Genomic DNA, 13,225 nt, shown 5'->3' on the forward strand with positions numbered 1-13,225 from the left:
TGGTCACGTGCAACACTGTTCCTAGTGGATGATATCTGCACTAAGTTTCCTCATGTTGAAAAGTTCAACATAAGAAAGACTAGATCACACCAACAGGCAGTGACACAGCTCTACAACTGGAAAATACTCCACAAGATAATAATACAGTGCACAAGTGACAAACAGGCAGAATCCAGTGTGAAAGGGTTACATAGCAAGAAAAGCTAACTGCAAACAGACTTACTCATAGAGACAAAGCCTACAGAGACAAGGCCACACAAAGGGCTCTGCCACGGCTCTGAAATTGGTGTGTTGCGTGGCTAACTGACACAGTACACAAAGGTATTGAAGGGTCACATAATAGGCTCATATTACACTATTTAGACGTTCATACATAAGAAAGGTGCACAGACACTGGACAATTGCACTGCTCTGGACTTGGGGTGCGCTCCGCTGTAAACTATCACTGTACACAAAGTGTAGAGAGCACCACAACACAGAGCTAAGTGCTCAAAGGACACATACTGGAATATTATTAGTACATTCTGGGGCTTTCTTACACTGGGAGACATCAGAGACTGGGTACACCAAAGGCTCCAAAACTGGGGAGCGATCTGTGGTTAATTGACACAGTACATATGGGTCTGGAGAGTGCCACAGTGCAAAACGCATTTTCCGAAGATCACATTCCAAAAGTTCTTCACTCCGTCCATGGGCCTAATCACAGAGTGAGTCTTTAGAGACTGGGTCACACCAGAAGCTGGAGGCAGAAGAGCCCAGCTCCTAATGGCCGAATTCCAGGAAGGCTTCACAATCTTCAGTCCAGCAGGGTCTGGGTATGGCCTACAAGGCAATCCCAAGGATAAGCCGATCTGTATGGCTGCTGTGTAGAAAGAAAACACATCTGCAGAGAACCAAGTATGTTGATGAAAGAAACGTTAAAAAAATATATACTTAGAGTTTTCCTTAGCATCCAACCTCCTAGGACACTTGGAAGAACTGAACCAAGACAGTTGGGGGAAAGGTTTTGCATAGGCTGGCCTTCAATGTGTTATTTACTGTTTACCAGTGCTCCTGTACGCAGCTGCATATTACCCATTGGTTTAAGATTATCCATTATTCCTTTGTCCTTCTCTGGACAATAAAGAAAAGTAAATACAGCCCATGGAAATTGTTGACCTGAATAACTTATTGAACAGGCAAACATTAGATCTTGATTCAAATAGTGCCTACAGATAATGGTAATATACTTGAACAAATGACAGAATTTATTAATTTTCATGATCCAAATGAATGAAAATGAAAATTTGGTCATATAAAAAAGGGAAGTACACCCCTACATTTCCCACCACTTTAACCTCCCTGGCGGTATTATTATGTCAGGAATTTTGTACCAAAAGCGGTACAATTTTTTGCATGGAAATTTGGTGTTATGTATTGTAGGCCTGCAATTCTTAGTAATTACTTACTTAAACCCATAAAATGAATTCAGTTTTCCACATTAAGTGCCAATGATTAGAACCTCCATAGAGAGTATGCAGGTAGAACCTGTCTTATTTAAACCTTCGGTGTATATGGTCTGGTGGTTTTGGCTTTATGACACCACACACTTCAATACCAAAGATCAACAGAGCTCTCTAATGCCCACAGAAAGAAGGTTGTGGATGTCAGGCAAGAGTTTTGAAAAGATTTCCAAATGATTTGAAATAAAAAAAAATCCACTGTAAGGAGCAGAATCTACAAGTACGTTGATTTAAAACAACTGCTAATTTGTCCAGGACTAGCCAGCCCAGCAAAATCAATCGAAAAGCTGACTGTGATGCTAAATGAAATCTCCAAAAACTAAAAATTTCATTGTGAGGCGTTCAGGTAATTGTTGTAACAGCTGGGGTCAAAGTGCATGCATCTACAAACAGAAAGAGATTGGACCTTTTAACCTGCATGAAAAGTGTTTTGTTTTTTTTTGCTCATTACAACTTTTGTTTCTGTTTTGTTTTTTAAATTATTCAGTTTTTATGGGTTTTTGCACAATAGGAACGTAACAGTACATACTTAGGTACAGAGAGTTCAACCAATCAGCAAAGATTTGTGGAACCGCATAGTACGTTTACACTTTGTTAGCACATTGGAAGTCAAGTCTATACACTCCACGCCAGTACGCACAGAAAGACCATAGGAAAGATAGATAGAAGAGAAAGAGAAGAAAGATGGAAAGAAAGAAAGAGAGTGGGGGAGGGACAAGTAGAAGTTTGAGGACGGGGGAAGGGGCATAGGACACAACATGGGCCTCCAGCATCACCTCTCGCATTTAGATGTTACTCTAATAAATGTGAAATTGACATGAGTAAAATTACACACATTGACATTTGTGGGTTGGCTCCATGTATGAGCGTCACTGGCACAAACAAGCACAAAAACATATACACATCCCGTGGTAAGTATCAAACCCGTAAAAGAACCATAAGATATGTGGGAGATTGTTTAAAAGTAACCCAGGGTTGCCATACAGAGTCATATGTGGCTTGTCGATCAATTTTGGCGGATGTCAGTTCCTCCATCAATCTGTAATATTCAATTCTATGGAACCAGTCTTTCAAGGACGGGACAGTGGGTTAGTTCAAGTGTAGGGGAATTAATGTTTTGGTAGTGTTAAGAAGATGTGGAATCAGCGATCGTTTGTAAACTTACAGCGGGAGCTCGGTGGCATGCAGGAGGCATACCTGCATTCAACTTTGGTTAGTCATACTTGTTCATTTTACACCATAATTATTACATGTTATGCTGTGCCTTAGGCATTGTTTACTGTAGATCTTTTATATGTCCAGTTTGTTTTACCTGCTGGTATTGTTACAACACAAAGAGTAAAACAAAGATTTAACTATACCTTTGGTTGTTCATTAGGAAGTGGTTTATCCACCAAAATAACCCTTCATATACTCAGAATGTACATACACAACGGGCATGATTCAAGGAAATGAACAAGAGCAGGGATAGATTTATATGGTTCGCTTGTAGTGAAGGCTCACGTGAGCACATGGATATGTGCACATATGTTGAATGTGCTCCATGAAGCTGTCTTTCAAATCATACACTGCTATTCAACATGTGTGGGGCATTCTTGGCCTGCATTGCACATTTGAATATTGCTGCTGTTGATGTTATTATTTCAATGAGGTGCATTAAGGCATGCACTTTTACCTCGGAAAGAAATAAAATGTGACAAGCTTGCTCTGCAATAAATTACACATATACCAAGCAAAGCCACAGCTGAAAAATTGTAGTCTATCCTGTTGGAGCAATAAAAGTAGGTATGGTGTATCTCATTGTAACCTGCACTGTATAAAACAATGTATGGCTCTTGCCGTAGCTACAGCTGGTATATCTGAGCATGCACACTGATACAACTAGGACAGTGTGCACTATGGCATTTCTTTGCTTTCTTTTCTACCTCGAGATTTTGCATGCTTTTAAAGGGAGCCATGTTTGAGAAAAGGTAATCTATTCTATGTAGCAGATTTTTACAAACAGAAGATAGCTCTGTTAGGTAGTTATGTCCCTCTTCCTTTTTGCTCTCCTTAGAGTTTAGTGGCTCTGTTATAATCAAGCAGTTAATGTGGCACTTGTGCAGATCTTCTGCTATGAATAGGCTCCAAGAGACACATCAAGCACATCAGCAAGTTAAGCAATGTCACAAGTAAAAAGCAGATCTATGTGTAGCTGAATGAGGGATATCTCTTGTGCCAGCTCTGTGTCTTCAGGGCTGTGCTGCCAAGTAAGAGAGGGACTGGCTTACCTTGAGAGTTAGCTTGCAAGACCCCTATGCTGTCATCAAACTGCATGGATTTGATGTTGAGAGATGCTAAGATACATTCCTTGTCCTGAAGTGAAGTATCATCAATATTGTTCTGATTGGCTGACAGGATAACGCACATGTCACACAGGTTAATGTTGACAGCCCTTAGATCAGCTCGGCTTAATGGCGTGCCCTAAAGGAAAGATAAAACAAGCTGGATAAAGGAATGAAGGAATCACTGGATCATATTAACAGGGAAGTTAGTTAAATAAAGAATATCTATCTTAGCTCAAAAATATATTCTGTACTATTGCTACAGTGGATGTTCTAATAAACTCAAAAGTAGAGCAGGACTATATTGAATTGAGCACCAGAAAACTATTCATCGCGACAATGTCACCTTGCTTCAGATGTATGTGTGACCATACAAGGGTGGACCAGGGTAGTCTGCAGGGCGTTTGCTGCAGCCAGCTGACTGCACCCTTCTTTTAGATATGTACTCTCACTGTGACATTGAAATACTGAGGAATAAGCAGTTTGCATGATTTTAGGCATTCGATTCTAACAGGGAAAATATTAGCACAAATTTAAGACATAGAATAAAATCTGCACATAGCTAAACCCTGGACTCAAGTTAATTTAATAAAGCTTATATTTAACTAAAGTTTGATACCAGGTTATAACTAGACCATTAATCCTCATTTTTAAGGACTCCTTAATGACTGGTAGGATCCCCGGTGATTGGCGGAGGGCTACGGTAGTCCAGCTTAACACATTCCATTTATGCCATGAGCTATATCACATTCAAATGAATAGAAATACTAAAACGTGTAAGAACACAGACCTGTATGGATCATTTGAAAGTCTGTGATCAACAAAAAAACAATACAATTTTAAAATTGTATGTACAGCCAAAACTTTTTTTTGTAGAATAGGGAAAGACTAGAAGCCATGTCAGATTTTTATTTCTATATATGTTGCCATTGCAGATTTTCCTTCTCTTCCTGCCTTGTGAAAACATTGTCAGTAAATGAGGGTAAATCTCATCCCACTATTTAAATAACAAACGGGAAAAAAAATAGCTGGACTTACACTTTTAAAAGATGATCATTTAACATGAAGACTATTTTCATCCAGCTGTGGTTTAGTACCCTTATGTTACCTCCATAGAATGTTCTGATACTTACAGGCAGGATGGAAACCTTTGGGAAATTGTGCAGTGTCTCCCATTCTCTCTTTAGGTATTCCAAGGATCCAACAAATACTATAGGTTTCAGTTCGTGATAGTGAAAGTTACTGGCTCTCAGTGGCATCACCAAATTCCGAACCCCAATAAGTGCTGATGTTACATCTCCAAATATACAGACAACTACATGCCCACTCAGAACTGTCATGGCAGCTTCACTACGTGTCTGTAGAAATAGACAGAACACGAGAATCAGAAGAAATGAACTTATTACAGCATTTTCAGGTAAACATGCAGAGTATATATTGCAGAATGTTTTTTTTTATATTTACCCACCTGTATGGTTAATGGAATTTGTACCACACAGGGATGTAACCAGCACTGGGCACCCAGGTCAGTTGCCCTGTATCTCTGGCCAGGTGCCCTGGGTCCCAATACCACCCACTTTTGTGTTTTTTTTTATTTTTATTTAGCAGCTTCTTCAGCAGCCAGTTCCTGTCCTACCCACTCGCCTCCAGGAACTCATGTGACAGCAGTGCCTGCTAGTGTTAGGGCAGCAGGCAGTACTGGACCAGAAAGAGGTGAGGGCTCTGTGTTGCTGTCTTGTGTAGTCCTTGTGGTGTGTGAGCCAGTGCTGAATCAGGATGCCACTCAGCGAATGAGCACAGACACTGATTACCAATGTAAGAGGAGAACAGAAACTGACCACCAAGGTAAGAGGGTACAGATACTGCCTAACAATGTATGGGGGCTGCACAGACACGGACCACCATTGTAAGGGGGTGCAGACACTGACTATCAATGCATAGTGCGCACAGACACTGATCATCAATGTATGGGGGGCACAGACACTGATCATCAATGTATGGAGGGCACAGACACTGATCACCAATGTATAGAGGGGGCACAGACACTGACCACCAGTGTAAGAGGGCACAGACACTGATCACCAATGTAAGGGGGGCACAGACACTAACCGCCAATGTATAGGGGGGCCAGACACTGACCACCATAGTATGTGGGCTTTTTCCTCCCGCTTCCCTCCAATACCAGATATTTTTCCTCCCCTTCACCACCAACACTGGGTATTTTTCCCTCCCCTAAGCACTGATTCAAAACAATTTTCCTCCCCCTGACCATCAATGTCGGGCTTTTTTTTCTCTCCCTGATCATGTATGCTTGTCATTTTTTTCCTCCTGCCTCCTGTTAACCACAGACACAGCCATCTTTTCCTCCTACTAACCAGCAATATAAGAGGCAGTATGCCACATACTACTGACTGTGTTGTACTTAAAGTGGTTACCGCTGTATATTACATACTCCTGACCAAAGTGTTTATTGTATCAACAGCTGCTGGTTGCTAAGTTGTGTCCAACTATTTTAATGAAGTTCTACTTTCAGTTTGCTGTTTGTCCATATGATATTTTTTTTAAAGTATTCTGTAGGTTTGTGAGGGTCTGTGAAACTCTCACTTCCAGTATAGTAAGTACTCTGAAATGAAAGGAATGCAGAATTCACCCTACATTTCTTTATATACCAGAAGTCCTGTATGATCCTGCAACTCAAAGATCCTAATTCTTATATGAAATCTCCTAATCTTAGTCCACTGTCTCATATACTTTAGTTACTTCACCTGTTATCCATATTGGTACTCACCAACAAAACTTTCTCCATTTCTTTTGCTGGGCACCAATGGAACATACCAGTAGAGTCATACTTCTTCACACTGCTGGAGTCCATGTTATCTATCTGATCATTAGCAGCCATTAGCAATGGATCATGTCTGTGGGGGGGAAGAAAAAAACTTTAAGCATGGGAGATCATACAGCTGGTTTTGTTTTGGGTTTGTGTGTATCATTGACCAGCTAAAGATCATAAAAATGGATTTGGTAGCTTTTATTAACAGCAATTTTTGTAACTTTCATTGTTGCAATATATATCACCTTGGAACACGCTAGTATACTTTTACATTTTTCATTATGATATAAATGCTATAAATGTTCCGTTATGGTATAAATGTTTTACACACTTTGCCATTAACAGGAGGAGGGGGTTAGAGAAAATAAAGTGAAGATCTTCATATGTTTTATGTCCACGAAAACCCCTCCTGTCCAATCACTGGATATGATGGTAAAAAAATTGCATGCAAGTTGCCTCCACTCACAAATTACAGACATTTCTGTAGCTTCTACTGAGTACATTTTGCTCTCTAGAAGACTGGTACACAAGTCTCATAGAAACAACAGTGCTTTCTCTAGCAGCTAAAAGGTTAATTTTATTTAAAAGTGGCACTAAACTCAAGAGTTAAATCTTAAAAATGCATTCAAGTACCTTAACTATTAACAAAAAATTATCTTATTTGTGTATCACTCGGCTGTAGATTCTCAAATCATCTCTGAATTCATGCTGACACTGTCCTTCCTTCTGGACGGTGGCTACTTTTGTTCCACATGGTCCCTGTGTGTGTTGTAAAGTAGCCACCACTCCAATCGCTCCCATGATGGACTACAATCTCACGTTTTAGTTTATTAATTTGTATTGAAATTATAAAACACGCAGGAAAAAGGCATGAAAATGCAGATGCAAAAGTTTAAACCTAGGCTTAGGGTATCACTGTTTTACTATGTGTTCAACTACATTACCAGGGAACCAAAACAGAATTTTTTAACTAAAATGTTGCAAAGCACTGCAAGTGTCAAGATCATGCTCACACTACGTATGTCAAACATGCTTCTCTTCAATTAGTTTTGCTTTCTTGTCATCAAAAGCTAACCAGAATGAACTTGTTTATTAGATTTCTGTACAGTTTTATGAATATTTCTAATACAAATCATTAGGCTACAGACTGTCTTATTTTTCCTAAATGTACATTTTTAAACCTGATCATATACCTAGATTTACTACAAAACTGATTTAAAAATGTATTAATCGTTTGCTATGTGAAAAAAAACCCATATGGTTTGTAATACAAAAAAAGAAAAGAATGGATGGGAGCAAGGTATTGCACTTTTATCTACGCTGATGTATTCTCAATTCTTCAAAGAAATGCAAAAAATAATGCCACTTTATAGGCCTTATTGTCCCTCCACCACCACTTGATGATACATAGGAAATGAGCATTGAAGTGATCGTGGCTTTAATACAATGTTTCACATACAAAGCTATAGTTTTATAAATAAAGAGCAGGTTGCAGATTAACTGTCAGTTACAGTGTGTACACCTCACTCTGTTAATACTGGAATGTGTTTTTTTTTTCTTTCAATGATGGGAATTCTTAAATGCTTCCTTAAGGAGTTGCTGAGTGTTGCATGGCTCCTTTCTGTCCCTCAATATCAAAGAGCTGCTATTAGGATCTGCAATGAAGTAGAAGCAATGTGAATTTAGTCACTGGTGTTGTGTGTTTGGCATGAGGATAGAAAGTCAATTATTTGCTTTCACCGCGGACATTTTCTGATGTGCTGCTCTGCACAGTAAAAGCTTTAACAGGCCGAGCTTTTAATATTTTAGCAAATTGCCCAATCGGGTTTGGTTTTACGCAACTGACGGCCTTTAAAGATTCAACAGAGTGTCGCTTCAGAGTGGGATGTCTACTCCCCCCCCTTCTTCACCCGTCACATAGAATACAAGACTTTAATTCTAGACAACAGTGAGCGGCTTCTGATGACAATCACATTTGCACTGGAAAAAAAAAAACCAATAGCTTGCTCTTCATGGTTATGAAAGGGATAAGACATGGTGAATATATATTAACCCTTCACTGTCACAGTAACCAAGCAGACACTTAAAGTGAAGGTGCTTCTACATTAATAACAGAAATAATAAGAATATTTTGCACTTTTTAAAACAGTGCAAACAGTAAAAATGGGTACTAACTCAACTATAGTTTAACAGTCACCTTTACTACAGTCAGACTAGAAAATTGAATGGGACTAATTTACATAACTGACTCTGATCAGTATCTGCAACTCACATCTAAAATCTATAGTCACAAAGTCAATGCTTTAAATAAACATAAAACATCTACAGTGGAATACATCCCTGCCAAAGCCTTTTTGGAATACAGGCAACCTGCACTGTCTGGACCTTCAATACTGCAGGCTAGTACCTTTATTGGAATTGCACATATAGGTACACACACTGATAGTATGACCACTAAAAGATGCTTTGTGATTTCATGCATTACTGCATGCTGCATTTTATCCTTGAATAAAAGTTGCTGCAAGAAAATATCACAAAAATACAGTGGCACCTCGGTTCACAAACTTAATTTGTTCTGCGATTCTGGTCGCGAACCGAATCAAACTGTGATCTCGACTAAAGGAAGCCATGACCATGTGTCAGAGCAGGGAAAATGGCTGCGGTTGTGTTCATCACCCGAAGCGGAGTTCGTGAACGGAGGCAAAATTTTGCTGAACTTCAGAATTGTTCAGAAACAGAATTGTTCGCGAACAGAAGCGTTCGTGAACCAAGGTACCACTGTATATCATTGCTGGAGATAGATGAGATGAATTATTCTTCATACAATGCTGAAATGCTACTTCTCAGGGGAAAATATTTAGAAGAACCATACAAGCAAGCATAGATTGCTATGGTACCAACCAGATACCTAAAGGAGATAGATGATGGCACCAGCTTTCACGTTCCTAATGTAGGTGCTTACAAATGTTGTGAGTCAGAGTTATTACAAAATACAGGTTTGCCTAAGTAAGCTTTTTTTCTGTACTCTGAATGGATTTGACTGAAATTGCAATCAGAAATATAATTGGATCCCATTCTAAAAGTACAAAAGCAGACAATAGGCATAAGTCTTGTAAGGTACTGGGTGAATAAACTGGTGCACTTGGAAGAACAAAATGCACTGCATGCAACATTAGGCTCCAGGGTAATAACACACAACAGCTTTCAGGTAGCCTTGTAGTGTCCTTGGTTTAGTTTTTCACTTAGACTAAATCCAGGTTTCTGCAAATATGTGTCACAATCCCAAACATTCTGAGTGTTTAACTGGTTTGTGCATAAACCGATTCTGGAGTGTATAAATACTGTACACTGTTGGTATATTAGATTTAAAAAAAAAACTGGGTTGGAACTGATTTTAATATTAATTGTTGAACATACCGTTGGAAACTGAACACACACATAGTAGGGATAGGGGAGTATATTACTGCTTTACTGAATTAAAAGGTGAGACAAAGGACAGGATAGTATTCCCAAAAGCAAGCACCCCTTAGGTCATGCATGCTGAGGATATTAAGTGATTTGTTCTGCGATATGTAATATGTGAATAAACACAATGTGCAAGATTCCACTAAAAATCAATTTTAGGTTTTATCAGGGACACTCTCCTGAGCTGTATATATTGAATATTAGGCACAATCTTGCAGCTTAGGTTTGTTAATAGCTGGAAATGTTTCCTTGGGTGATTGTGAAGCTCATTTATCAGTTTTTACATACTGTACAGGGGCTTGTCACAATTTAACTATAATGGTGACATGATGCCATACAGAACATAAGGGACAAATCTTTCGCTCTAACTTCTTTATGTTTAAAATTTTAAATCATTACACAATTGGCCAGTCTGAAGAAATAAACCTGATAAAAGTACGTTTTTTTGCAAAACCAGCAGATGTTAATGACTGGATTAGCTGGTCTTCCAAAGATGAACACAGCTGGCATGAACTGCTTTGAACACGACCCCACAGTGTTAACTAAATTTAGATAAAACCTGAAACACTGCTTTAAACTCAGAGAGTAAAGCAAAGAGAGAGAAGTGCCAGAAGGCAACCCAAAAAAGCTTGCCTGAAGGACAGAGAGCCTGCAGCTAAACCACAAATCTCACTTGGAAGGAAGCTGCACATAGGGACCGGCAAAATAGAGAAGAGATCTGTGAAATATCAAAACACATCCTGCCTCTGACACTGCGGCCCTGTAGTTCATGTCTGGTATGAAGGAAACATTTTCAAATGCACAGAAAATAGTGTAGTTAGAATCACCTCTTGCAAAGCTGTGGAAGAACTATGATGGTGTGTTTAAGTAAAAGTAAAAAGCAAGGTAAGTACATACTGGAGACATCTAAAGTGTAACAGAATTGAAATTACTATGCCCAAATAGACAATAATAATTACTTTATTGTCTTATTTCCTACATTTTAAAAGCCAGAGTAAGGTTGACTTCAATAATATAGGATGTTAATTGAGAAATAAATATAAATAATATATTCTTAAACCTAATACCAACTTAGAATTCAAGGGTATGTAGTAATGTGCACAGCTTGTTGTTCATTACAAGTTTCTTTTTGGCCACAGGATGAAATAAAAACGCAACAGGGAGTTAGAGAAGAGTACTAACTTACCCCAGGCATGACAAGCTAAAGATCAACAGTGCAGGTCAACATTTTCCTATTCTGCATCTAAACGTTCTATTCGTTCCACCAAATCAAATTGCCCAGACCCACAAATCTTCTTACAGCCCCTCAGGGAGTTCTAAACTTCCTTGGCAAGCCAAGGCTATTTCAGCATATCACACGGTTTAAATTTTTTCTTACTTCATTTGGATTGTAAAAAGTGTCTCAGGATAGCTGCACAGTGTGCTGTGTTGCAGGAATCTGCAGTGCAGTCCAGTGAGCTATCAAAAATGCAGCATATCTGCATTTTGTGCACTTCACCTCACAAAACCCGCAATATGCTGTGATCTGGACACATAGAAAACCATAATTTTCTATGTGCCCTAGTGGTGACTGGCACTGAACAGTTGCCTGAAAAACACCAGTCACTGCTATTGTTGTGAATGAGCCCTTAAATATACATTTGGTTTGCAAAAAAAATGTTTGCCATTTAAACATCTTTATTAGACATGTGCACTGCCAAAAAATTTGTTTAGTTTCGTTTCGTTTTAATTTTTTTTCGTTTTATTTCGTTTTTCAGGATTCGGGTGTGAAAGTCAATTCGGATTCGGTAGCGTTAGTACGAACGTTCATTTCGTTTTCTGTTCTTATTCGTTTCGTTCGTTCATTTGCAGCAAAAGTGACATTTGAGGGGGAAAAAATATTTTTCTCCTTCTCTAATGTCACTTTGCTCCAACGAACGAAACGAATAAGAAACGAATAAGAACAGAAAACGAACCGAACGTTCGTACTAACGCTACCGAATTTTCGGAAATGGAGATTCGGATTCGTTTGCATTCGTTATGTCTGTAATTCGGAATTCGGATACATCCGAATGTCCGAATTTCCGAAAATTCGTCCGAATTTCGATTCAGAACGAAACGAATCGCACATGTCTAATCTTTATTGCTTCTTTAACACAAACGAAGTGTTGGCGTCTAAATAACAAATCTTCATATGTATACATGAATATACATGATGACACATATCATATGTGTATTCATACTGCTAATCTGCCTTCAGTATTAATAAAATGATTCCACAATTGCCTGTTTAAGGGCTGTTGCACACCTGGAGTCACCCATCACCGACGATCGTGCTGTGGGTACCATTATTTTCGAATGGCACCCCAGTCGTGCCGGGCAGATCACGTGGTTACCCACTGCGATTCCGTCCCTGCATCCGAACACGAGCTAAAACAGCCGCGCGTCGTGTATCGCAAAAAAAGGTACATGAACCTTTTTTTCTGTGATTGCTGCGTGAACGGGGCCACGCAGCAATCGCTGTCTGCAATTATGCGCAGTCCCGGGACGTGCGTCCCGGATTGCTCAGGTCTGCACCAGCCCTAAGTAGCTTAACTGCTTGGTGCAATGTTTATAAGACACATTGTATTATTTTTTTTTGTTGTGTACTGTTTTTCTACTACATGAGAAACACTAAAATTAGTGGGATGCTAGATTATCATTTCTTTACCTATATGTTAAATGTTCAATTGTATTTTAGTGGGACAGACCACCCACCACACCTTTTTATTAAACATTGGTATAAGCTACAATCCTACAATTGCTGAAAGGTTGATGTTATAAACATCCAAAAGACAATTGCATCTTTTATTTCTTCTACAAACATTACATATTTTGTTCAAAATGTAATACAGGATTAAAAATATATACTGCATTGTATATGCTGCACAGATGTTTTAAGATTTGTTTTAATCTTAAAAGAGAATAAGGCAGAGGTAGTGAATTAAAATTCAAGGAGGTCCGGTGAATAAAATTTTCATTGACCAAAGGTCCGAATTGCGGCCTGGACAGCAGCCTGTGACCGTCCCGCGGTCTGCCATTTAGGCTTCATTCACATCAGCAGCTGCACTGCAATGCACAGACAC

The 13,225-nt window shown here is 39.1% G+C and overlaps 1 protein-coding gene across 1 annotated transcript in view; it reads right to left on the reverse strand.

Moving 5' to 3' along the window:
• KCNMA1 (potassium calcium-activated channel subfamily M alpha 1) overlaps positions 1 to 13,225 on the reverse strand; it is a 166,238-nt gene that overhangs the window by 47,789 nt on the left and 105,224 nt on the right. The window contains exons 9-11 of the mRNA XM_018558162.1: positions 6,615 to 6,741; positions 4,960 to 5,184; positions 3,773 to 3,965 (exon numbers count right to left, since the gene is read on the reverse strand). Coding sequence (XP_018413664.1) covers positions 3,773 to 3,965; positions 4,960 to 5,184; positions 6,615 to 6,741 — 545 coding nt within the window. The remainder of the gene's footprint in view (positions 1 to 3,772; positions 3,966 to 4,959; positions 5,185 to 6,614; positions 6,742 to 13,225) is intronic.

The sequence above is a fragment of the Nanorana parkeri genome, unplaced genomic scaffold, assembly GCF_000935625.1.
Source record: "Nanorana parkeri isolate BGI_ZX_2015 unplaced genomic scaffold, ASM93562v1 scaffold322, whole genome shotgun sequence".
Taxonomy (NCBI): domain Eukaryota; kingdom Metazoa; phylum Chordata; class Amphibia; order Anura; family Dicroglossidae; genus Nanorana; species Nanorana parkeri.